The 25,555-nt window shown below is 48.6% G+C and overlaps 2 protein-coding genes across 4 annotated transcripts; one reads left to right on the forward strand and one right to left on the reverse strand.

The window, feature by feature from the left end:
* The first annotated feature begins 7,366 nt into the window (after nt 1–7,366).
* Nucleotides 7,367–13,476, forward strand: cog1 (component of oligomeric golgi complex 1). Of its 3 annotated transcripts, none has more exons than XM_029254007.1 (14): nt 7,367–7,768; nt 8,283–8,530; nt 8,629–8,810; nt 8,934–9,116; nt 9,201–9,357; nt 9,470–9,680; nt 9,860–10,633; nt 10,757–10,903; nt 11,007–11,168; nt 11,251–11,375; nt 11,466–11,574; nt 11,822–11,931; nt 12,292–12,373; nt 13,244–13,476. In XM_029254007.1, exons 1-14 carry the CDS (start codon nt 7,436–7,438, stop codon nt 13,376–13,378), a joined length of 2,958 nt encoding a protein of 985 aa, XP_029109840.1. In that variant the 5' UTR covers nt 7,367–7,435; the 3' UTR covers nt 13,379–13,476. The 3 variants fall into 3 exon arrangements, with proteins under 3 accessions (XP_029109840.1, XP_029109842.1, XP_029109841.1); XM_029254009.1 differs by having other exon boundaries at nt 8,934–9,104; XM_029254008.1 differs by having other exon boundaries at nt 8,286–8,530.
* Nucleotides 13,477–14,045: 569 nt separating this feature from the next.
* Nucleotides 14,046–24,647, reverse strand: rgs9a (regulator of G protein signaling 9a). Its single transcript, XM_029254010.1, has 17 exons — nt 24,430–24,647; nt 23,247–23,343; nt 20,694–20,744; nt 20,469–20,575; nt 20,309–20,360; nt 19,953–20,011; nt 19,698–19,774; nt 19,341–19,422; nt 18,323–18,385; nt 17,049–17,078; nt 16,622–16,683; nt 16,253–16,366; nt 15,933–16,048; nt 15,731–15,818; nt 15,302–15,440; nt 15,127–15,209; nt 14,046–14,869 (listed from the first exon to the last, which is right to left on the reverse strand). Exons 1-17 carry the CDS (start codon nt 24,493–24,495, stop codon nt 14,704–14,706), a joined length of 1,452 nt encoding a protein of 483 aa, XP_029109843.1. The 5' UTR covers nt 24,496–24,647; the 3' UTR covers nt 14,046–14,703.
* Between the last annotated feature and the right edge of the window lie 908 nt (nt 24,648–25,555).

A 25,555-nucleotide genomic window follows, 5' to 3' on the forward strand; every position in this document is an offset into this window, starting at 1 on the left:
TACACCTGATCGTAGCTCAGACCTGATGCTCCCTCTTAACCATGCCTGTTGTGTAAGTGCAGAAGAACCCGGCAGTGAGGTTCACGCCGTCCTCAGCAGATGATGCCTTTTAGCACGTCACCGGGGGAGGGACCTGCTCCGCTGCCAGGGAGCAGGTGGGACGGGAGGGGCGCGGCACTGTGCGCGGGAATCGGGAGCGGAGGAGGCACCGTGGGCGCTCTCTCCGCACTAAGGCTGTGCCATCTCACACATTACACTACCGTACCGGAGTCACCCGGCATACGCAGCCTTTACACTGTCCACCTTGCTTTGTTGCTTCACAAAAATTCACATTTTTTGCCGCGACATATGCCGCACAGGGGTTCGACAGCACTTTCCCTCCTGTGCAAAAAAAAAAACTTTTCTTTGCATCTAATGTATGAAAATCTGGCATTTCAGAGCATGCCCCGTCTCCCCCCCCGCACTGATGGTTATTAATAGCCGTGCTTGTGTGACGGAAACCAAAAGGGGGGGAAATAAATAAATAAATAAGGACAATCTTGGCCATCGGCATCCTCACGGGAGCAGCCGAATATATCCAGACGTCTCTGAGTATTGACCAATGGCGGCTCACCTTACATCCTGAAACCTGCAGTTGCCTTCCTGGGGAGCATCGGCCACGCGGCCGGTGTGCCGACGCCATCCCCTGGGCTCCCCTTCTACTCTGCCTCTCTCACCCTCACTGCTGACCTGTGAACATAGCACCGTCTATGAAGCCAGAGGTTCTTTGGAGGTTGCAACCGGAACGTTCTGCATTTTAAATAAGGCTGCAGAAAATACTTACTAAGATCCAGTCCCTGGGCTGAAATGATCAGACATTCAAATCTCAACCATCACAACTTCACCACAGTCTGCTTGTCCTTTTAATGACCGTGATATTACTTTACCGAGGAGCATCTGGAATGAAGGATTAAGCCACTGGGGGCAATGGGTTCAGAGACAATTTTTCTCCCCAGAGTAAAACTCAGTTTGCGATCAAAACCACACCACACCATCCTCCTCCGAAGGCAAGCAGACACAAACTGAACAGCAGGTGGTACCCAAAATAGTCCAGATAGTTCAATGCTCACATAGGCCTGATCATTTTCCCAGATGTAGGACATGCACAAGGACCCGACATTTGCCCCTGTTCAGAACAAAAACTGATTTATTAGTAGCAGGGAAATATTTTTGCCCCATGCTTGCTCTTTTTGTGTGTTAATGCATCACACTTTGTTCTGCTGTTTTACACCCTCAGTTCCTCACCCTGTCGAAAAGGCTCAGATTAACAGAGGCCAGGGCATTTCTTCAAAGGACGAGCCTTTCTTTTAAAGGGCATCGGGGGAATTCAACACACCTGGCAACCCTCAAGCTCTGGACCTGGCGCTAGGACCTCAGTGTTGATGTCGTGCTGCCGGGGGTTGTCCGATCCCGATCTGCAGCGGTGAGGAGTGCCGAAAGTCTTTGACACAGCAGGCAGCACACCTCCAGCTCTGTGATGTGTGGTTCGAGCTCGGCGGCATTCATCATCAACCCAACAGCAACCCCCAACCGGAGGAACCAAATAAATGTTCGCTGGGCCAATTTTCCAACGCACGAGGCACGGACTTCATTGAACAACTGCGCTTTTCTCCTGGAGTGCCCTAATGAGCACCGCTACATCGCCATAATCACAAAGCACGCTGTATAATCCATTGTCGCACCTATAAGTATACCGGCACAGGAAGCTACACCCAGTGCTTGTTGAACTTCACACATAAGCCATCACTCCGGCTGCGTGTTTTACTTGACTAAGTGAGGTTGACAACCCTGCTCAAGGCTGCTGCAAGAAGGCCTCTGCTGGCAAATGGAACTGCAGCAATTCCCCCCGTTGGGATTTTAAAAATACAGCTGCGTGGTCACAACTCTGACTCCTTAGCCGCGAAGTCACCTGTTTCTGTAGGAGCGAACCGTGCGAGCGACATCGTTTTTACGTGTGTCGAAGTAGAACGGCAGCGGTTAGAGCTCCCACTTTGCATTCATGAGGGCTACATTTAAATCACACCTCTAGCTGTAGTACCCTTGATCAAGGTATTTACCCCCCAGTTTCTCCAGTGAAATTACCCAGCTGTATAAATGAGTTCATCAAATATAAGTCTCTTAACATTGTAAGTCACTTTGGAGAAAAGCATCAGCTAAATGAAGAATTCACACACACACACATTTTCAGAACCGCTCATCCCTTACGGGGTCACGGGGAACCGGAGCCTACCCGGCAACACAGGGCGTAAGGCCGGAGGGGGAAGGGGACACACCCAGGACGGGACGCCAGTCCGTCGCAAGGCACCCCAAGCGGGACTCGAACCCCAGACCCACCGGAGAGTAGGACTGCGGTCCAACCCACTGCGCCACCGCACCCCTTGTAATATCTATATCAACAATTAATCAAGTTAGTGCCGTTTTTTTTTTTAAAAATGCACCTAAAATGTTTCAGTGGTTAATAACCGGCTAGATAGGCGTGAAGAAATGAAAACGCGCAGCCTTTTTGAAATTATTTTGTTGATTAGTCAATATTTTGTTCACGAGGGACGTGCAGATTTTTACCCTTTAACGCAGATGGGTCATTTGCTGGAGCTGGTCAGTAAAAGCGTCTTGGTCAACAGCAGTAGTGCAGCAGTAGATAAACTTAAACTTTGAATGGTCAGATTACAAGTCCATGTCCTTAACCATTATGCCGCCTGCTGTCTGCATATACATGGAATGATGTGAGCTGCCCGCTGCCTCTGGCTTCTATATCCGGTGAAGGCATCTTGCACGCCACCTCCCTGTAGTAACGATTCAGCTGTCCCAAAGGGATCTCCACATGCTTTTACATGTGTAGTCCAAGCCGTCCGGGCTCAGATTGACCACATTCTCCGTCCCGCGGCCCCCGTCTCCCCCCCCCCCCCCCATTAACACCAATGTTGTACCGCCCCCTAGGGGCCACTTACAGCAAGCTTCCCTTGAAGTGCCTCTGTGTGGAACTCAGGTTCTGGGAGGAGCGACGGAGTTAAGAGAGATTACACGAGACGGCTGGGAAACGTGTATGGTGTGGTGGTGCGTTTAGGGGAGTCAAGGGAATGACAGAGGGATATGGCCACGAAGACAGCGTGGCTCTTTTGACGAATACGTCCCTTTAAATCAGCTCGGCGGGACAGGCTTAGTGTGGACTGAGGGACAGAGAGCGGCATAGAGTCGCGTCTCTTGGAACCCACTGGGATGGAGAAAAATGGATTCAGAGGAGCACTGTGGCATGACGTAGCCATGAAGTCCGGATCTGAATCACACAAATACTTCGTTTCTGTCTCCTCCCCTTGGCTGTGCAGTGTCCGCTCTCACTCTATGAAACCACATCAGTTGTTCCCAGATAGTGCAGCCACAGCCACACACACACATTTTCTGAACCGCTCGTCCCATATGGGGTAGCGGGGAACCGGAGCCTACCCGGCAACACAGGGCGTAGGGCCAGAGGGAGAGGGGACACACCCAGGACGGGACGCCAGTCCATCGCAAGGCACCCCAAGCGGGACTCGAACCCCAGACCCACTGGAGAGCAGGACCCGGTCCAACCCACTGCGCCACCGCACCCCCATCAGCCACAGCCAGTTAATGTTAAATAGAAGGTACTGTTAACCCCAACTGAAAATTTCCATGGTCACAGCCTACACTTGTGATAGCATTTTTAACAGTTCTTTTAAAAACAAAACATGTTGCAGCCTCAGACAGTTCTGAAAAACTGTTCTGTTATTAACAAAGGGTCCCCATCCCAATGGTTGTGTTTAAAAGGCCTAATGTTTGTCTCCTTTGGCCTGTCCATCCACCAGAAGCCCTGAGCAACAGATGGCCCCTGGGCAAAGCACCGGGCCAAAGGTAGCCTCCCCCGATGACAGCCAGTGCCAGCATCCCTTCGGCACGGATGTGGGGGAGAGGAGTCGAGAGATGGCACGGGGCTCTCTGTGGACATGATTTGCACTCGCAGATCTTACACGGTGCCCTTTCCATTTTTCCTTTCGTTACAGCCCAGTGCTTGCAGTGCTACCACACCCTCTCCTGCAGGCCTTTGCGAAAGCTTCCTCTTGACTTCACCTCCAAACATCAGCATCGGTTAATCTGAGATTTAATTAAAGGTGTGAGGGAGAGGGAGGCGGGTGCTTGCAAGAGAATGCGGCCCCCTCACCTTCGCCCCCACGCTGCCCTTCTATAGGCCTCCTCTGCTCCTCCTTTAATTACAAGCTGATGGATGGGGGGGCATTCTGCCAGCAACCAGCAGTCCCACGCACAATGCGGTGACATTGACACTGCGGGAGGTTTTTGTCAAACATCAGCAAACTTTGTCTCATCTTCCCCCCCCGCCCCCCATCTCTCCTCATCCTCTAGAAGATGGACAGAAGGGGCCGGTCTGACCGTGCCCAGGAGCTGAGTGTTAGGATGTGGGAACAGCCAATTACCCGTCTGAGCGAGTCCCACCAATAAAGATGCGGGTCGCCAGCTTCGCACCCGCTGTCTCCCACAAACTGCCACTGCAAGCTGCTCTCTGGGACCTTCCATCAACCAGAGCGGGTTCTCCTACACGCGAGAAAGGGGAAAGATGCTGCAAAACGCTGTCATCGTTTCGGTAACTGCTTCACGATAACAGATGAACTCGCTGAATTAGGCAACGGCAGCCACAGTAACTCTGTAAAAATGGTATTCAGGCAATCTACTGTAGCCTTGCCAGTGTGGTTCTGGTGCCGAAGGAGCAATGTGCAGGTAACACAAGCCTAAATAACACGGTTTTACCTACGGTACCTGCAGCAGCTAGAGCTCTTATGTACAGGGGTAATAAGGGGAGTAACTCCCACTCGGTGTTTAAGCAAATCTACTCTGACTCCCATATTTCTGTGTCATTTTTCTGATCATTACTGATCATATTTTTTGTTCACTTCTCATACCTGCAAAGTTGTTAAGCCCCTCTTCTTAAGCAATTCTTACACCCTCATTTTTCTTGCACTGCTTTTGGAGGCAGACGGTTGGTACTACATGATATTTTGTGGTTTGTGTGAGTGGTTAGGGTTATTCATGCAGCCAAGGGGTCAGAAGAGCTGTGCAGAATGCAAATATTGGCAAGAAAATCGGTCAAGAGGAACCTGCGATATTGCTGCAACAATCCTCATCCACGTGCAGTCCGAACGTGAGTAACGTCACACGCTCTGTTTTGAGCTCCACGATTCTGCTACATGTCAGCGGCGCGTGACTTAATGGTGAAAAGAACTGGACTTGCGGTTCAATTCCTAGTAGAGGAAAAGCTGTTTCCACACCAGAAAAAAAACTCCCATATGCAAAATCCTTACCAAATGCACAAAACCCCGTAAGTCTACTTAAAAATAGTCCCATCTTGTCTAATGCTTGCTTATTTTAGGTGCAGTTCCCAGAAGATTAGGGACCAGATTAAGGGCAAAGATGACCATTAAATCAGCAATTATAAGATAACCACCAACTGCCTGAAGTAACCTAGATTTGCGTATTCTGTGGCAGCATTATCCACACCCAACAAAGGAGGTACGAGCTACCTGTGTGGGAGGCGATTCTTGTCCCTTTTTTATAATATGTTCTTCCAAAAACTGTTCTGGCAGATGGCCTTTTAGGCCAGAGACTTTTTGCTCAAGGGCTTTCTGAGGAAGCAGAAGAGCTTCTTTTATATTCTGGAATAATATTGACCGCCTTAATGTTGAGGAACACAGGTCATACAACCCAAATTATTAATTTAAAAAATACAAAAGCGGGAAAGAAAGAAATCAGTCTAAGAAAAGGACACACGGCACATCTCGTGGCAGAGAAAGAGACACCCTTTTGGTCTTAGCACAGGAAGGGCGGAATTAAACCACTGAACAACACTCTTTTGTTGTTCCTTTCTTCAATAAATAAAGCATTATCTCTTAAAACTGTATTGGTATTTATTTTGAACTGTGTTCAGTCTTTTAATAAGGATGCTACTACATTTATCATTTAGGAATGGCTGGTAAGTCCTTGATGTTTGTCAGAAGAAAATGGAGGCATACTGCACAGTATGTGTTAACGCAACAGGCAAAGAAGCAGCAGTTAAGGACGTGGACTTGCTAATATGGTCGATAGCGCAGCGGTTAAGGACATGGACTTGCTAACATGGATGATTGTGCAGCGGTTAAGGAGATGGACTTGCTAATATGGTCGATAGCGCAGCGGTTAAGGACATGGACTTGCTAATACAGCTGGTAGGTAAGTGGGGACACGGCCTTGTTACCTCAAAGTAGCTTCCACAGTGATATTAGTGTTGGATATAGAGTAATAAGGCTGTGTGTGGTGCAGACAAGGGTTAGAGTTAGTTGTGCCACGCTGTACCTTTTCTTGGGACTTATTGACCGTACCATGTCTATAGTAACCCAGTATTAGAGCGTGACTACAGGAAGTGACGTAAGTCCGACAGGACTAGAGTCCAGCTAGCAGTGCTGGTTCATAATGTTTATCCAGCTAACTCCCAAATTGGTGCTTTTGTTAATCTCTCAAATTTATGTGTTTTCTGCAGAGTTGAGGAAGAAACTTTGCTTCATTCATTCTACCATTGCAGTAAGGTTAAATCTCTTTGGGAGGATTTAAGATGTTATTTATCTGCTTACACAAAATTTGATTTCTAAGTTTTCATTGAAAGATGTATTTCTTTATTTTTCTGGCAGTGACCATGCTATTGATCTTAATTTTTTCATGTTGCGGTGTAACTTTTTTATTCACAAAAACAATTTTCTCAAGACTAAGTTACTTTGCCTAGATTCGATGTCTTTCTTGCTGAGATTTCCCTTGTAAACTCTCTCTTAAACTCATTGATAACAATAAGAATAACAAGTTTATTAAGAATTATGATCACATTGCATGAGATGCTACTGTTATCCGTTTTTTTCTTCCTTTTCCTTTTATTGTATGTTATTGTATTTCAATGCAGCGCTGTTCCTTTCCGCAATAAAATAAAGAAAAAGTTAAAAAAAAAAAAAAAAAAAAAAAAAAAACATTTAAAAAAAGCAGTGCTGGCACTGGTTCAACCTCTGAGGGAATCCCAGAATAGTTTAAGTGCACCTTGAAACATGCGATTAGAAGTGGAAAATTTACCACAGTAAAAAGAAACCCAGGGGTACAAATGGACCACATACAAGCCGCTTGAAAAAAATGTCAGCTAGACAACAGCAGCGATAATAACGCAGTCGCGATAATAATATAGTAGTAGGAAGGAGGGGGTGTGTCTGTAGATGGCGCTGTTCTCTGCAGACCCCTTCTTCTCTGTGCCCGTATGTAACCTCCTGCTTCCTGCTTGTTACGTCACTCTCCCTCATTCCGGCTTCCGCCTTCTCCCTTCCGCCCTCGGGAGCCCCGTTGGCACTTGGCTGTGGACGCAATGGCGGTGGTGCCGGCGCAGTCTCTGCGGGTGTCGGAGATCCGGGACCCGGGCGCGCTGTTCGAGCGCTACCACACGGAGGAGATCCGGGCCATAGAGCGCCGCGTCCGAGGGGAGATCGAGCAGAAAAAGGAGGAGCTCCGGCAGATGGTGGGCGAGCGGTACCGAGACCTGATCGACGCCGCGGACACGATCGGCGAGATGCGGCAGTGCTCGGAAAGCGTCGTGCGCTCCATCCAGGACATGTACCGCTACTGCAGCGCGCTGAAACAGGGCAGGAGCCTCTCGGCGGCGGCGGCGGCGGCGACAGGCAGCGGCAGTAAACTGCATGAGGCACGTCTCCGCCCGCGGGGCTCAAGACAAGAGTGTCAACCGCGTTCACGTCACAGTGACAGTTTACTACTCGTGCAAGTGTCTCAGCGGTGCGTTCGTGTTGTTCGTGTATAAAGTAGACCGAATAGCAGCAGGTGGCGAAGGGCTGATTTTTACGAAGCTGTCAGGAGCTCAGGAGGAAGCGAGTCCGAAAGAGACTGGTTTCGAGGTCCAGGCTTCCTGCGGGCGGAAGGGATTCAGCAGCTCTGAGGGACGGAGGGAGTTCTTTACGCCACGTCAGGGCCAAGACTGAGAATCGATGGGGCTTGCTCTGTGGAAATCCTTCAGCGGAGTCGTGTGGAATCGCGCCGTTTCTAACATTGCCGAGAATCGTTGGATGATTTCAGAGTTGGTTGCTGCTGAGGGGTTAAACCGAACGACATCGGCGTTAGAAGGAAGTGCTTTTCGCCGCAGCCGTGCTGGAGTGTCACCGCTGTGCTGAGGACTTGCTGAGGTCTTGTGTCTTTATGTCCAGCAGACCCAAAGGCAGTCGCAGGAGAAGTTCTACCGCATGGCCTCTCAGATCAAGCTCCTGCTGGAGATCCCTGAGGGCATCTGGAGCGCCATGGAGTCCTCTCAGTATCTGCGCGCCACGCAGCTCTACCTGCTCTGCTGCCACCTGCACAGCCAGCTGCACCTGGATGGCGGCGGCCCGCAATACAGCCCCGTCCTGGCACGCTTCCCGATCCTGGTGCGGCAGGTGGCCGCCGCCGGCCACTTCAGGTATGACACTTTTCCAGAAATATTGCGTCGCCTAAAAGTTGCCTTTCCGGCTACGCTGTCTGCGGCGCGCACACCCTCTGCTGTTGCCGCGGGTTTAGGTCCACCATCCTGCTGGAAAGCAAGTCGCTCCTGCGTGGCCGGGCCGTGTCGGACCAGGCGATCGCGGACGCGTTGGTGTCCACCATGCTCCTGGAGGGCAGCTCGCCGAGACAGGCGCTGGCCGACTTCCTCCTGGCCAGGAAGGCCTCCATACACCAGCTGCTCACCCAGCCGCAGCACGGTACGGCCCAGCGGCCTCTGATCTGCAGCAAACCGCTGAATGGCTCATTTCCTTGAAGATCTTTCAAACAGAGTGGGGGGGGTGTGTGCGTGTGTGCACTTCACTGCTGTGTTTGCTCCTCAGGCGCGGGCATCAAAGCCCAGGTGTGCTCTCTGGTGGAGCTGCTGACCACCACACTGTACCAGGCCTATGCTGTGTTTTACCTGCCTCCGGAGGGAAAGCAGCTGGACCCCTGTTTGAGCTGCGGCCTGCTGTTCTCCACCCTGGAGGGTGTGACCTCCGCCCCCTCAGCAGGTGAACCTCAAGGTCTGAACAGGTTAAAGTTCACCCTCTGGACATGATTGACTTTGTGATAGTCTGTGATTTCAGTTGTGTTCTTTATTTTTGCAGGTCGAGGTAAGAAGGTGCTGCTGGAGGAGATGGCTACCGGAAGCTGGTTCCGGTATCTCCCGTCCTCCGTAGTGGAGTTCCAGCCCAGCCTGCGCTCGCTGGCTCAGCCCATACAGAGGGAGCAGCTGCGTGACTCACTTCAGCAGTGGATCGACACGTAGGTGGCCAGCGGATGCGTTTCGTTGTGCAAAACAATTTATTAAATTATGGGGTTTGTTGAAATGACCGCGTTTGGTTTTGGCACGGCTTTTTCTGTCTGAACGTCACAGGTGTAAGGAGGACATCCGGGATGGAGTCAGCAGCCTCTTGGTGTACGTCAAGAGCCTGAAGGGGCTTGCTGCCATCCGTGATGCAGTCTGGGACCTGCTCACCAGTGACTCCATCAGCCAGAACTGGAGTGTGGTGTGCCAGCGATTGCTAGAGCACCCTCTAGCCTTCTGGGAGGACTTCCTGCAGCAGCTCTTCCTTCAGCGCCTACAGGTTGGTGGTTGCTATAAAGTGTTTCTTGTGAAGGTTCCTTGTTTTTGAGAAGGACAAAGCTTAATTTAGAACGTTTAACCAGCCCTGTATTTGATTGAGACCCGGACGTTCGATAAAGAAATCGGTCAGTGGCGACTCGGTCCTGGTGGTGTCCAACTTGCACCCTTCTGTCCCTGCAGGCTCTCACACAGGAGGCCATGGAGGGCATCTCCTCCAGCTGCAGGCAGCTCCTCGCCACATCACTGCGCGAACTGGAGACCCAGGCTCCGCCAGGGGCAACCAGCAGGGCGGCGATGTTGGAAGGTGACGTGGCCTCCTTCCTGTGGGCAGAGTCACCCGGGGACCTGCCGAGCGATGCGGCGTGGGTGAGCGCCTCGCTACGTGGCTCGTCCGCCTCCCAGCAGCCCAGTGGCCTCTCTATGAAGGCACGGGCCATCACCCCCTGTGTGCAGAGCTTCTGCGCTACCCTGGACTCTAGGCTGCGACTGCAGCTTGATGACCTCCAACACTACCTGCCGTCGGAGGACGGCGGCACGAACGGCAACTTGCCGTCCTCATCGAGGGCAAACCGGTTCACGGATGCGGGAGTGGTGGAGGAGACGCTGCGGCAGCGCTGTCTGGTTTGCGTGCGGGAAGTCGTGGCATGCGTGCGATCGGAGCTGGCGGCCACGCGCAGCTTCCCTGACGGCCCCACCGCACACGTGCTCTTCATGGCCAGACTGTGCCAGTCCATGGCCGTCCTCTGCCCCAACCTGAAGCAGTGCATTCTGGGTAAGCAGGGCACCAGTGACAACGCACCGACGGTAACTCCCCGTCAAGGTCGGAAGCTGGCAAAAGGGAGCACCAAAGCAGCAGAAGTGAGCCCCGCTCAGGTGGCATGGGTCAGCCTCAAGGAGGAGCTGCTCTCCTGCAGCATGGAAGCGTACCGTGTTTGGAGCACCGCCCTCTCCAAGGTTCTTCTGAAAAAAGATGCCATTGTAAAAAGTTGTATTCAGCCAATCAGTATAGGAGGCTTTCATGCATCGTGACTTAAGATATGGCTGACCCTTTTACCTGCGCTGTCCTGCCTCTTAAAGGAGCTGGTGGGGCGCTTCAGCACCAAGCTGCATGCCCACACGCCCGGCTCCATCCTGGAGACGGCCACGAGCTGGGAGGAGCTGGAGATCCAGGAGGAGGCAGAATCAGGGAGCAGCGTCACCTCCAAAATCCACCTACCTGTCCAGGTGGGCAAGGGTCTCTTTTAATTTTTATTTTAAAACTGAAGCGATTTTAAGAACAGGCGTTAGAAATGCGAATATTGATGTCCCTCAATTTGTCTCTCTCTAGCCATCATGGTATGTTCAGTCACTGCTCTTCCATCTGTGCCTGGAGGTGAACCGGGTCGGGGGTCACGCCCTGCCCAGGCTCACTCTACAGGAGCTGCTGCGTACCTGCATGGATCAGGTAGTGAGCGAGTACGAGAAGCTCATCCAGGATGCTCAAAACAAGGTGAGTGTGCTGGTGTCGGAGCACATCTACGGGTGTCCGCGTGTCTTCTCTCTGTTCCTCTGACCCGAGACTCGCCATCTAGGATGCTCCTTCATCCGTGACCCAGAATCGTGCCCTGCAGCTGCTGTTTGACATACGCCACTTCGGTGCCGCCCTCAACATGCGGCTGGAGGATGGCAAGGCTCCTCGACACGCCCAGGACCCCAGGTACGACCACACTGACCTCCCTCGCTGGCTGGAAGTCGCTGACACTTGTTTGGGTGCTTCATCTCGTGTGCTATTCCTCTCCGTTTTCAGGGTCCTGAAAGTTTGCGATGGCCTGGAGGGTTTCATCGACCCGTTTGACCTGGACGTGTTCACGCCACACCTGAACAGTAACCTGACACGCCTGTCACAGAGGACCTCGGTGCGTAACGCATTTGTACCGGTCCTATCGCTTTCTGTTGTTCCATTAACAGCAGTTAACCTGGTAGATATGTGTGTAGAGCTGGACTGATGGCAGTGTGTGTGTGTCCTCAAGACATACATTACACCAAACCAAACCCATCAGTAGGTAGTGGCATGTCTGTGGAACCCACACTGCCCTCATTTTGAGAGATGCTGTAATAGTTTTGCCGCGTGACTCATATCACCCGTGTGTCCGTTCTGGATAGGTCCTTCTGGGCCTTTTGTGTGGCCCTGAGAGGCCCTTCACTCCCCGGGCCAGCAGCATCAGCTCCCAGGAGCACTCAAACATCCTGCCCCTTGCGAGCAGCCAGATCCGGTAAGGAGGCATCGATCTGTCACCAGAAAGGTCATGGTTCAAGGCCCAGGAAAAGCCCTGCTGTTCAAAGGTCATGGGGGAGAAGAAAAAAAATATCAAGCCTCTAATATAATGTGTGTAGTTTTTTTTTTTTTTTTTTTTTTTTCCTGACACATTGGATTTCTTCTAGCGAAACTTGCATTTCTTTCTCGAATGCAGGGTTGTGGCATGTTAGAAAACAAGTATTGCTTAGTAGTGCAGTTGCAGGTACTTCCTGCATTTTACCTGTTTTCTCAGCCTGGTTTCCAGGGCAGCAGGTGGTTGAATATGTACTTCTGCTGAAGCAGTGAATGACTCTTTATTACAATGCGACTCTCCCAGGTTTGGCCTACTACCACTCAGCATGTCCACGGCACGGAAGACCAAGGCAACCGCCAGGGGAGCGGACGTCACTCGACCTTTGGTCAGTAGAGCGGGGAGCTGTGGGGGGCGGATTGCTGAAGGGTGCACCTTTGATCGAATACGCAACGGTGCGAATGAGTGAAGTTGTAGAAATCCGAACGCTTGTTGAGGGAACACACCCGAGGCTTTGGTGCGTGTTGTCTCGCGGTTCATTTGGTTCTCAGATCTGCCATTTCCTGCTCTCTTCACTTTCAGTCACTCTGAGAGCACTGCACCCCGGGAGGCGAGGCCCTGGATGTCTCACACGCTGGGTGACTGGGTTTGCAGTGTGTGTGTGATTGCTTCTGGTTGCCCTTTCTGCTTGCGTATCTTCAGCTGACCTTGGCTTTGCTTTTTGACATTAAAACCGGAGAAAGAGAGGTGTACATCATATTGACACCTTGATTTCGCGCAGCTGTGCTTTGACACTCTGATCCCGGAGCCAGCTATTGTTAGCTTGCCGCTGCAGATTGCTTGTCGAGGTTGCGAATCTTTCCTTGCTTTGAAAGCAGAAGTGTCCAGAGCAAATCCTGGAGATGTGTGGGACTCGCAGTGTAACGACAGTTGTTCGGGAGAGAGCAGTCCGCATTTCTGTCATTTGTTCTGTCGTGTGTTTCACCTTGCTGTTAGAGGCAATAAGCTGACATTCCTTCGTAATCATCGCAATCACACTGCCTCTTGGCGGATGGTCTGTTTATGGCAACCTTTGTGTGCCTGCTGCCTGGGCGTTAAGGCCACATCTCCACACAGTATCAGAGTGAATCGCGTAACTATGACTACAGATGATAATGCCTTGCCCGCACTGGATGAGGTGTGTGAGAGTTTGAAGAGGGACGGTGTCTAAAGAATCTCTTTGTAACCCCTGCCCTGACCCACGTGTGTTCCGCCTCAGGTCACACCCACCAGTCCGGCTGCAGAAGAGACCTTCCGGCCAGGGAACCTGTTCCGACAACTGGCGAATCAGGAGGAGGAAGCTGCCGCACCCTCCCTCTTTAAACTGGGCTGGCTCTCGGGCATGTCAAAATGAACTTTTTTAAAAAAAAAAAAAAAATCTTTTGTGGGGGAATTTTAGCTTGTATAAAGACTGTAAAATACACAGGTGTTAATACATTATGGAATATAAGATATTTGCCTTTCTCCTTATTGTCATTTTACATTAAATTCCAACTTCTGTTGTCGTACTCGAAGGGCTACATATTTTTATACGTAATAACATCTGTCAGTTTACTTGGGTGGCTGTAATTTGGGTAATTTCTGCAAAACAGCTGATAAATTCAATGTATTTGCTGTTCTCCAAAAGGGGTGTTGAAATTCGGGCACTAAACAACACGCGCACTTTAATGTAGACACAGTAGATTGTATGTACTGATCCTGCTATCAAGTGAAGTCAGGTATGCCTTATAGTAGTATGTGTAGTGCATGTTAGGGTTAAGGTTTACAGTGACCCTACTGAAAGAGTACTAAAAGTACTGTGAGTACAGCCTTTCCTACCCTAATCCCCTAACTTACACACGTCAAATCATAAATCGTTACACTTAAGCCCCCTCCTATGAGTTGCCCGTGGACTATCAGGAAACCGTGGGCCTTCACATTTCAAAGAAATGGGGAGGAAAGGCACCCTAAATATTTTTATGTCCCATATTTGGGAGTAGGGATAATTACTCTTAATTCTATGAGGAAGGTGGATGAACAATTCTTGGGTTTATTAGACTAAACGCTTTTTTTCTTGCACACAAATCACAGAAAAGATGTAGCTGGAGGAGAAGTTGAACAGACGCTAACTCGTTAAAGAAAAGTCCAAACTCGCCTCAGGCAGGAAGTGGTTGTGTGATGAACTCACTGGTGGTAACACAAGGTAAGGTTACAGTAGCAGGCAGACAACTGGCAACAGCACACAGGAGCCAACGATGCAACGCGTCGACCCCTCCACACACACACATTACCACGATCACGACTGCTTTCTCGTACTCGACGAAATTGAGTCAATCACAAATACTAATCGGTCACGGTGACAGGATTAGAATTTAGTTTTTACACATGTTTATGTAACATTTAAGTGGTTTTAAATAGTTTTACTGATGTGGTAACAAGTGTTCCTATATCGTATAGTAAAATGTCAAAAGATTTGTTTTGATGCTACATCTGGACGCCAACATGATCAGTAAACTTTCACAGCAGTTGCATGTTAACATATACTGAAACTCATTAATTTTAGATTTATGTGCATATTTTTACCGTGCAAGTTTCTTCATACTCCCTAAACAATGATAGAAGACTACTATCGTTTGTAAACTACTGGTGTTGAGACTGCCTGCTGACTCGACCCGTGGGCGCGTGCAGTCCCCCCCTCCCTCACTTCTTCAGGTCGGTACGACGGTCCAGCTTGCTCATGATCTGCTTGATGTCCACAGGGCCACTGGCCGCCAACTTGGCCTTCTCCTCCTCCTCTTGCTGGTGCAGGATGATTGGGTGGATACCGGGCTTGCGATTCCGGGCATTCTGCTCCAGCTGTGCGTCGCTGCAGGGGACATCCACAATTGTGTGGCGATGTCACAGTGTGATGGCATGATGATGTCATAGCTTTGCATCACATTTGCTAGGATATAACTGCAATTTAAGGACCCTGAGATGGAGTTACTTGCACTGTAAATATCTTAGGAACCGAACCATTTTACTCTTAAGCGATCATTTCAGTAAAATTAAGCTATGATTTTAAAAAAATATAGAACGGGAATTAACAGTCTAAATAGCGCAGTACGAAAGCAAAGGTCTTACGTAAATGTATGCGGCTGTGGGGAAAGAGCTTTCTTTTGTGCGTCTTTGAACACAGGCGACTTCATGTAACGTCCAAATGTGTCCTGTAAGCCAAAAATCGTCTTTCAGCATTTGGGTATGCGTACGGGTCACAGCCTGCACCCGAAGAACCGTGTCGCCTGGTTCAAAGCCCCACCTTCTTCATGAGCATGAAGATGTGCGTCTGGGCCGCGTCCAGCACGTAGCGGTGCGGGTGTACCAGCCCCTTCACTGTAATGTCCATGGTCTTTCCATCAATGTTAACCCAACGTGGGGCCCCTGGTGCCAAAAACATCCTGGATGCACATCGATAAATCACATGTCAGTGAAAGCCCTAGACAGGCATACCTTCTCTTGAACAATTCTGCATCATGTCTTTTCTGGCTACTCAACACATTCTGTGAATACATAGTGTTGGTTTTGGTATGTTTTGAGCTCCAAGACCGATATTTTTTTAGCAGTTATGAATTTTTAAGAATGAAGCCAGTTTGAAAGTGTCTTATCAAATTATTCAGGCATGGGTGGTAAAATAAGTGGGGTAAGAATGTGATCCCCTCACAGTGGACACAGGTCCTCTTCAGCTCACTTGTAAATGTGCTCAGCTTTCTCCTTCATGGCCTCTGCAGAGCCCCACTTCAGGTCCTCGCAGGCCTCCCAGAATGCCAAGTTTTCTCCTGTAGTCCGTAAACATAGCAGCGGTAAATAACAGATGATATCTGCTCGCATCCTGCTTTCCATAAACAGTTGTTTTGCACCTTGCCTTCCATATTTCCTACGCAGGCACTTACCGCTGAACTCCTTCTTCAGGAAGAGGCGGAAGTCTGCTCGGCCACAGGGATCGTTGAGCAGCTCCATGAAGTTGAAGGTCCAGCGCTCCACCCTCATCTTAGTGGGCACTTCCACTCTGAGAAACAAACATAGGAACGGAGCAGCATCGTCAGGGTTCAGTGCTTTCGACCAAACACTCAGAGCAGGCAGGAAGCTCCCGTAAATAAGGAAATGTAGCCGCATGCTCTGTGAGATGACATCCCGTACCCTGGTGAGAACGTCAGCACCGCAATTTTACTGCATTTTCCTACCCTTAACAGCTTCAATGCAGTAGCTTTACCTTGGCAAGTTGAGTTCCCAGTAGGTGATATCATCAGTCAGCCAAGGGTTGCTAGGGAGACATGGTGCCAGGAAGGGGTCATGGTTCTTGAACGTGGATGAGAATTTGACCAAACTGCAATAGGGGAAAAAAAAATGTTCAGGGAATCAGTGCTGCACAGCATTATTATTCATATAATAAAATATTAAAAGTTGCAGGTTTGCTTCCAAAAAAGGGCAATTGGCTCCTAAAAGGTCAATTATGCATTTGAGAGCAGAAGTGAAATAAGTGCTTTTTAAGTGGCTAAGTTAGTGTAACATCGATATTTATCTCAAAAATGCATTTTATTGTATTCCATTGACAAGTAAACAGGATTGTTGGGGAACCTACGCTCCAAGCGACACGGTGGACTTGACCTTTGGCCTCATGATGGCTTGAGAGTTGAAAATAATCTGCGGAAGGTTTTAAAAGGAAAACAACACATTGGTACAAACAGGATGTCTTTAAACATATTCTAGAAATGTTTAACGTTGGACCTAAGGACAGTTTATTGGAGACTGAGGTATAAAGGTAAATACTGGAAATTATTCTAATTGTAGAGTAATCTCAGAATATTAATCTAAAGTAATATTATCATTAAATAAAAACTATCAAATTTGGGCTGTTCCCAGTTTTAAGGCCACATCAGTATATTTGTAACTTGAAGAAAATCAGACTGTTTGTTGGAAACAACATTTTATCGCCAGCAGGTCATTGTTGCGTTCAGAACATTACTTTGATTACTCTAGGATCTTACTGAAACGAGGGAAAAACTTACAATGCGCCTGTAGTAGTCCACGGTTTTATTCTGAAATGCAATGAGGACATTGACCGAGTTACATTCCGAATGACAGTAAGAGCAAAGACACGGGAAACTGGCACTAGAAACATGGTGTGCACTGCGCTGGCAATCACAGTGAATAAAGTGATTATCAGTATTATTTGCCTCTTTAAGTGCATAATTTGCAAATTGAACAGTAAATGCATTTTTTATATCATAAGAGTGTGTAGAACAGGACATTGTTTTGCATTAACAGTTGCATTTTGTGTGTGTGTGTGTGTGTGTGTCTCTCCGTCCATCCTCTCCTTTGGAATGAGTGTACACAGAGACAACAGAATCTGCAGGGAGAGAAAAGAGAGAGAAAACATGTCAAGAGCAACATTAACTCAGCAAATTGAAACCTTAGGTGTAAAAAAAGAGATCATGCTTACATTACATTTACATTTTTTAGCAGACGCTTTTCTCCAAAACGGCGTACATCTCATAGAAAATACAATGTGTGTATTACATTAGCAGAAAGAGACACTTTAGATGCAGATGTGTGATTTTTAAGCAGTTTGTTTCTTTCCACCATATGAACTAATGTAGATGAGTAACTGCATAAGCACGATTCTAAATCACCTTCCTAGTACTTTTTTTAGATATATATAAACAAGGGGGCACCATGATGCGGCGGGTTTGGCCGGGTCCTGCTCTCTCGTGGGTCTGGGGTTCGAGTCCTGCTTGGGGTGTCTTGCGACGGCCTGGCATCCCGCCCTGGGTGTGTCCCCTCCCCACTCAGCCTCGTGCCCTGTACTGCCGGGTTAGGCTCCGGTTCACCGCGACCCCACTCGGGACAAGCGGTTTCAGCCAGTGTGTGTATATAAACATTTACATTAAATTATAGGAGTAGCTTTGTAAAGGTTTATCCAGCCAGATCTTAAAGTTATATGACTTATATATCATTATATATGATCTTAAAGTTACTTGAAGATTATCGATCCTTCAAATGTCAGTGCAAAGAGGGAGCGGAGAAGATCACGTGTTTTTTTTTTTTTTTTTTTAAATCCTCTTTTCCTCTTAGGAAAGGTAAAACCAATTGACAGCATTGGTCAAGAGACGGGTTGGTGGCGTCCGACAGGTGAGGTGCGCTAATGGTCTTAGTGCTGGATTGAACATGATGGCAGGACACTTCTGTGAAAAGGCCAGCGAACTGACCTTTCCCTTTTTCACTTCCACGTGTCCAACAGATGCCATTGCACAGACCACACAACAGGTCGCTCACCTGTTACCTCCTCCGCATTGGGGTCAATGAGGCGGTCCAGCCCGTAGTCCATGGCGCTGGCTGTCCGCGGCTGTTTTGAGCGAAAACCAGACAGAGTGTTTGTCAGTCGGCTGCAACCCCTTCGTGTCACTTTCGTTTTCTAAACTCGCTGCAGCCGCGCCCTGGGCCAACCCCGACTTCCTCAAGACCCGACACGTCTCGTTCGATATGTAAATACGCCCTGCGGCAGCATCCGAAGGCCAGGCGCACGGGTGGGCGGTCGCATTTCCTTTTGAACTTTTGAGAAGGTTTCACAGCGTCCCGCTTGAGCAGCCAAAAGCCCCTTTGAGCGACACTCAGGAAGTCAGATCGGTGGCGGTTAAGGTGGTGGCGTTTGGGGGGGTCGGAGGGCTGCACCTCCAATGCAGACTGCATAGCTGGGTGCCTTAGAGCTGCTTGAGGAGTTAACCTTTTCCTTTGCTCCGTGGATGTGGTAGCAGTGAACCCACCATAGGAAGCCCAAGTTGTGGGGGAGCACTCCTGCTGCAGGTCTTCTCGGCGGGTAATCCCCGACTCACTCACTGTGCCTTTCGCTCCTCCCTGCGGGGCTTCAAGGTAGCAGGCGTCGTAGACATTTGCCATATCATCGGCTTTCCGAGTTTCCGTACTCCTGTTTTCGTACTATTACGGCATCGCTAATTTACTCGCCTTCGACACGTGAACACGCTGACCAGCCGTTTTACAGTCGTACTTGTGAAATAACACGATCCAAAAAGAGAAGAACGTTGTAAAGGCCAGATTGTTTCCATCTTCAGGCTTGTTGACCACCTGTGTAAACAGCAGGATGAATTCCTCTGGAGAATGCTTTGTTTATGTCTGCTTCAGATTAAATTGTTTTGCTGCCTGATGACCCTGAAGGAGCCCCTCTCTCTCTCTCTCTCTCTCTCACACACACACACACACACACACAGTGTACAGCTAGCAGGCCCAGAATTCCCCCCTCTGTCTCTAGGGATGTGGTTGCAGCCCGGCCTTTTGCTACTCACAGGCGGCCTGTGTACCACCCAGTAGGCTCTCTCCTGGCAGTCCAGCACCACGCGGTCTGACTTCTTCCGCTCCTTCCCGGCCCTGCCCTCAGGAAGCGGGGAGTGTCGCAGTTAGATATGCCCACCACGGAGCTGAGGGTTTGATAAGTCCTAATAGGGAAAGGCTCACATGCAGTGAAGGGTCAAGTGGATGGTCAGTTTGTCTTGCTAATGTCATGTGGAAGGTCAGCTGAAGGCTCTTAGTGAGACACGCCAGGAACTCGGCGCACAGCTATTACTGCAACACGACACAGAGGGATACACACCGGGAGATCAGCACGGAGCCCATACCGCTACAGATCTCAGTAGGACACAAACCTATATTGCTCCTTGGCTTGCATCACAATGAAGTCCCACTTGTGGTTCATCCACTTGTGCAGGTTGTTGTAGTGTTCCTGTGTGTGGAGAAGATACACGGTCCTAAAGGCATGACGTAGTCCAGGTGAGAGCGGCAGGAACCTGGCTGTATATTTTATGCTTTCCTTACAGCTCCAGGCGGATGACGACTCTACCATCCACCCGTACCTCATTGTGCAGGATCAGAAGGGTTGCGATTTGACTGTCCGCTCTTACCTGCTCGTACAGCTCCAGCACCCCCTTCTTCCGGATATTCCTCTTTGCCAGGTAGATGGCTTTCAGGGCAAAGAGACAATCAAAGGCTGTAACTCATACCTTGTTATACACAGTCATCAGGAAAGCATAGATTTACATACAGCTGAATAGTTCTAATGTTGGATCACTGACAAACATTGACGTTATTCTGTAGGCCCATCACCTGTGATGTGTGCCATGACTGAATTTCTCCAACAGTGCTTGTAGTTTGCTGAATGCACTCTGAGAATTCTGGTGAATTCAATCCCGCAGCTACTGTTCTATTCACTACTATTACTGCCATAGGGAAGCTACACAGTATGCTGAGGTCTACCAACCATAGTCAGTGTCTTCTGCCCGCCAGTGCTGTACAGGCCAGAAATATGGGGTCTGAGCAATGCCACAAGTACAAAAGGTTAGTGTCACGTTAGATGCATGTTTACGTAATAAAGGTAGCTCTGGACACTGTACACAGAGGATAAGGGTCTCGAGAGTCACCTGGAAGCGATAGAGACTGGCATCCACCTTGAGGATGAGTCTCTTGTGGTCCTGCAGGGGGTAGATGTAGCCATATGCCACCATCATGGTGCCAAAGGCTTTGGCCTCTGAGTGTACAAGAGATGGAAGAAACGGCCGCTGAATGCATTTACACTCGCAACCGTCGGCCCCAATCCTAGTCGCTTAATCATTAGGGCACAGCTATTTTTAAAAGTCAAATCCTACCTTCCGCGTCCAATTTTAGTCGGTTGACGATCCACGCGTGAATGTCCTGACCTGGAGGAAGAAGGTGTGCACAACAAAGGTCTGTTGCGAGCTGGTAAAGTCAGAGTCGTTTATTCGTCATTAACACGGTTACACTGAGTACACTGGGCATGGTGACGACTCGGCTCGGATTCAGACATTGACAGCACAAGCACGTATTAGACATGAACAAACGCATATTTAGACGAGTGGTTGAGATGATGCTGCAATGTAGGTCGATACACGAAAATGAAAACAGCGCTGCGCAAATGGCATCGTAAGAGTGACGTGTTAATAAGTAAGGCAGAACAATAGATACAAGTACAATAAATAGTAAATAGTAAAACTCAATAGTAAATACTGAATAGTAAATATCTAAGTGTCCGGAAGTGTCTAATAAAGTGTCGCGGTGCTAGATGAAGGACTACCGGCTGTTAAGTAGTCTCATGGCTTGAAGGTAGAAACTGTTTTTCAATCTGTTGAAAAATGAGCCAAGATCATTCAGGTGAGGAGCCTCTGAAGCCCAGGTTCACGTGTGATTAACGTGGTCGGAGGTAGGCTGCGTAATTTTTAGTGTAAATTACAGCACTGAGGGAACAAATACACAACAGTGAGAAAGCCTTGAAGGAAAAAAGCCCATTTAACTCTTAGAATCACCTCGCACAGGGATATAGCGTATGTTCAGGCTCGCGTCGCTTATCCGATGACAAGGCGGAATAATAAAAAACAAAGGAATAGCAGATGCGGAGGAATCCGTTTCTCGGAGGCATTTTTCTATATATGGATTACATCATGGAGAATTGCGCCGATGAAATGTTTCTGTATGAGTGCCAGGGCTGCTCACTATTTATGGTAGATCTGCACTTGAATAATGGGAGTCCAAGGAATTGTTTAGGGAAGGACTTTTCGATGACATTTGTTTTGCAAGTGGGCTGCTCTTCCGTGAAACATCACCGGGATGACGCCGCGCGTTTGCGTGAGTTTCGGTGATAAATCGGTAACGACACAGAAGGAAGCGATAACGTAACGTTTACATTTATGGCTCGGCACATGCTTCCGAGAGCCTTTAGGAAAACTACAGTCGCAATCACAAGAAGTCACGTTGTGATGTCAGTGCGGAGCGGGCTACTCAGATCGCCCAACGAGAAAAGGCCCGAACGTTTTCCTTTCTGAGAATCACGGAAACCTACAGGGCTGCTTTGACCCCATCGCTGATCTGTCCTGCAGCCTTAGCAGAGATTACTGGACCGGTTTTGGAGCCTGCAGCAAATGGCAGAGTTCATCCAATTGTCGCCAGTCTTATATAGAGGACCTTAGCTGATTACTGTCAGGAGCAGCCTGTTGCTGTTGCTCACGTGTACGTTTTTTGTGTGCATGCGGTGCCTGATCATCTGTTTCTGAGGAATTTACGTACCGTGTATTCCAGTCAGAACTTATAGAACTCCTATATTGACCAGTACTCCTCCTTGTGGGTAAACCCGGTGTATTAACATAGTAGAAGGAAGGACCTGTTGACCGCTACCTGGACCAAAACATGTTTGTACAAACTGACAATTTGAATGATTGAATGGCTAAAATTTTGAAAAAAAAGTTTTGAAGATGAGGGGGGTGCGGTGGTGCAGCAGGTTTGGACTGGGTCCTGCTCTCTGGTGGGTCTGAGGTTCGAGTCCCGCTTGGGGTGCCTTGTGATGGACTGGCGTCCCATCCTGGGTGTGTCCCCTCCCCCTCCAGCCTTATGCCTTGTGTTGCCGGGTTAGGTTCCAGCTCACCCCGACCCCACTCGGGACAAGCGGTCTCAGACAGTGTGTGTGTGTGTGTGTGTGTGTTATTACAACTTCTGACTGTCAGGCAAATCTGACAAAAGTGGAATGTAATAAACAAACCAAATGAGTATGAAAAGTTTAAAATGGTTGTAATGTTGGAAAGAAAGGGTCTCATTTTATGGGGTGTTTAATGTTTTGGTATAATGAGAAAATATTGAAAGAAATTTGCAAAAATCCGTAGAAAAAGTAAGACGAGAGCGGCGCTGAATTTTTGGTACTGGTATTTTTGGGAGGTGGAGAAAAAAATACATTTCAGATTTTGTATATTGCAGCTGTATGCTGTATATAAACACTTGAATGATTTATTGAGGGAAATGACCATAAAGGGGGCGCCGCCGTGGCACAGCGGGTTTGGCCGGGTCGCGCTGCGTGGCAGGTCTGGGATTCGAGTCCTGCTTGGGTGCCTTGTGGTGCCTTGTGGTGGACTGGCGCCCCGTCTAGGGTGTGTCCCCTTTCCCCCCCCGGCCCGGCGCTACCAGGCTAGACTCCGGCTCGTCGGGACAAGCGGCTTCAGACAGCGTGTGTGTGCATGTGAAATGGCCACATAAAAAAAAAAAAACTTCCAGAGACATTTTGGCACAATTGAAATCTCATTGCATTATTTACAAAGTCATAATCTGATGCTGCCGTTCACAGTTTGCAGTGAAGATCTCTATCTGTGAACCGGCTAAATGCTTGTGTGTGTCTTCTGGGTTCAGCACTGTACTCTCACCTGCAATCGCATGCGGAACGGTGGTGGTGACCAGCTTCTGCTCCTCGAACTTCAGTCCACTTTTAGGGTCCTGCATCTCCACCACCAAGGCCTCCACCTGAACGTGTGTGTGTGAAAGGCGGTATTACTGGTGATCATGGGTGTGTGGGCAGGTTTCTGTGTGGGCTGCTGCTTGCGAGAGATCAGGTTACTGAAAGAGGCTCATGTGAATTAATTAGTGTGTATTATTATTATTATTACTATTATTACATTCTGCTGACATTTTTGATTTTGGACTTTTTTGTTGATGACTGTAATTTCAAGAATGGCTGCATGGTGGCACAGAGAGGAGAGCTGCTGTCTCACACTGCCTGGGTGGTGCAAGAGGACATGGGTTCGATCTCCGCTCAGTCTTTGTGGCATTTGCATGTTCTCCCAGTGCCTGCATGGGTTTCCTCTGGGTGCTCTGGTTTCCTCCCGCAGTCCAAAGACATGCTGTTCAGGTTCCCCACAGTGTGTGAGTGACCGAGAGAGTGTGTGTGCTCCACTGATGTATGGATGAGTGACCCAGTGTAAGTAGCGTATCTAGCAGTGTAAGTCACCGCGGTGAATAAGGGGTGTGGGCTGATGACACTACATAGAGTTCATTGGAAGTTGCTTTAGAGAAAAGTGTCTGCTAAATAAATAAATGTAAATGGAAAAAGACAGGATACTGGTTCTACACAACACCAAGCACCAAGTAGTGTGCCTTTTATGTCATCTTAATAAGAAATTATAAAGTAAGGTTCCTTCATCCAAACCATAGTTAAGAAATGACATTGATTGTTTGCTCGTCCAGACGGTTCTTATGAGGCTGCTGCCCTAAGCCTTAGGTGAAACATAGTTCATGTAAAGGACTTATCCGCAATATTCTTTTTTTTCCCCTTCTCCTCCATTTAATTAATTATTTATATGGCTATGGGATATTATATATTGATGTGTAACATTCTCTGGATCCCGCTGAACATTCGCAAAGATCGATTGACACTGGAGATTTGTACGATTTATTGAGTCCGGAAAAGGGGATCGTATGTTTTCCCCGTGAAAGTCGCTACTGACGCGCTTCCACGCGGAAAAAAAATAGGTGCGACGTGGGCGAGCAGCAGCCGCACAGTCCAATACATACAGTAAACACTATTTAAAAGTAAAAATGCTGTATGCCTACCTTTTTCAAACATGCCATCCGTGGTCGATAATGCTGGCCGTGATCGTGAATCGTCCTGATGGTCATTTTTGCGGTCTAATTTATAATGTAAAAATAAGGAAAAAGTAAAAATCAGTTTTCCCCTGTAGGAGTCAGTAGGTGAGGACGGTGCGCGATGCTGCTGCTCGCTTATACACACACACACAAAAAAAAGGGGGGGCCCACACAGTTTAAAGTATCAAAACAAGGTGGAGAAAACAGCCAATCAGCTGAGAGCTTTATTCTCACCACTGTACTGCTTGTTGAACCCGGTTCTTGGAAGGCCCTCTGCGTTTTGCGTTTGCTCTAATTCTAGTAAGTAATACTCTTTACGTGTAGCATTGATAACAAGCTGCACGTGATCGTTTTCTGCTAATGAAAACACTGTATCTTTTTTTTTCTGAATTTGGGGCCAAGCAGCTCCAGCGGATGGTGCCCTCAGGATTATAACCGTATAACCTGACGCTCAAATTACGAGGTGTACAGACCGCCCTCCTTGGATCACATCGTCCCCGGCAACTGGAAGCTCTTCATTATGAAATACTGTGGGGAAAAGGGCTGCCTTATTATTTGATTTTAGAGAGCACGTTCTATATAAATATGTAAACAAATTTAAGTACGCATTTGCATCGTTCCATCTCGTGTGTTACGGAACGAGATTTCCTCTTTGCAGTGATTTCTACTTATTCACTTTATTGTAGCGCTCTTTGTATATTTTTTCTCAAAGGGCTAAGAAAGGATGCGGATGCTGGGGAAGGTGACGAGTTTGTAGCGCTAGTCGTGCGCTCTTTTTCCTCGTCATGTGACTCAGAGGAAGCGCTAATTTGAGACTCTCGTCTCGTGTGAGGAGGAGCGTCCGCCTTCTGTAGCGCGCGACGCTTCTGCCTCCTGACCTCTGAGCACGAGGAGAAAGTTACATGTGCTTGACTTAAGCCAGGATAACAACAGAGTTTTAGCACAAAATCACCTGCAGCTTCCGTTATGTCCCAAGTATCATCTTTTCGCGCACAAACCTTTATTGAAAGAAACAAAGAAATCTGATCTGTCTTTAAGTTGTTTTTTTTCTCCCCCCCCTCTTTTTTTAACAATTCATCGGTTTAGCCCGACC

Source organism: Scleropages formosus, chromosome 8, assembly GCF_900964775.1.
Source record: "Scleropages formosus chromosome 8, fSclFor1.1, whole genome shotgun sequence".
NCBI classification, from domain to species: Eukaryota; Metazoa; Chordata; class Actinopteri; order Osteoglossiformes; family Osteoglossidae; genus Scleropages; species Scleropages formosus.

Coding starts and splice junctions, on each gene's coding strand:
- cog1 (XM_029254007.1), top strand. CDS start 7,436: ATGGCGGTGGTGCCGGCGCAGTCTCTGCGGGTGTCGGAGATCCGGGAC. Junction 9,117..9,200: donor CTCAGCAGGTGAACCTCAAG/GTCTGAACAGGT, acceptor TTATTTTTGCAG/GTCGAGGTAAGAAGGTGCTG. Junction 11,932..12,291: donor CTTGCGAGCAGCCAGATCCG/GTAAGGAGGCAT, acceptor CGACTCTCCCAG/GTTTGGCCTACTACCACTCA.
- rgs9a (XM_029254010.1), bottom strand. CDS start 24,495: ATGACCATCAGGACGATTCACGATCACGGCCAGCATTATCGACCACGG. Junction 16,684..17,048: donor TGGACTACTACAGGCGCATT/GTAAGTTTTTCC, acceptor AACCTTCCGCAG/ATTATTTTCAACTCTCAAGC. Junction 16,049..16,252: donor TGGGAACTCAACTTGCCAAG/GTAAAGCTACTG, acceptor TTTGTTTCTCAG/AGTGGAAGTGCCCACTAAGA.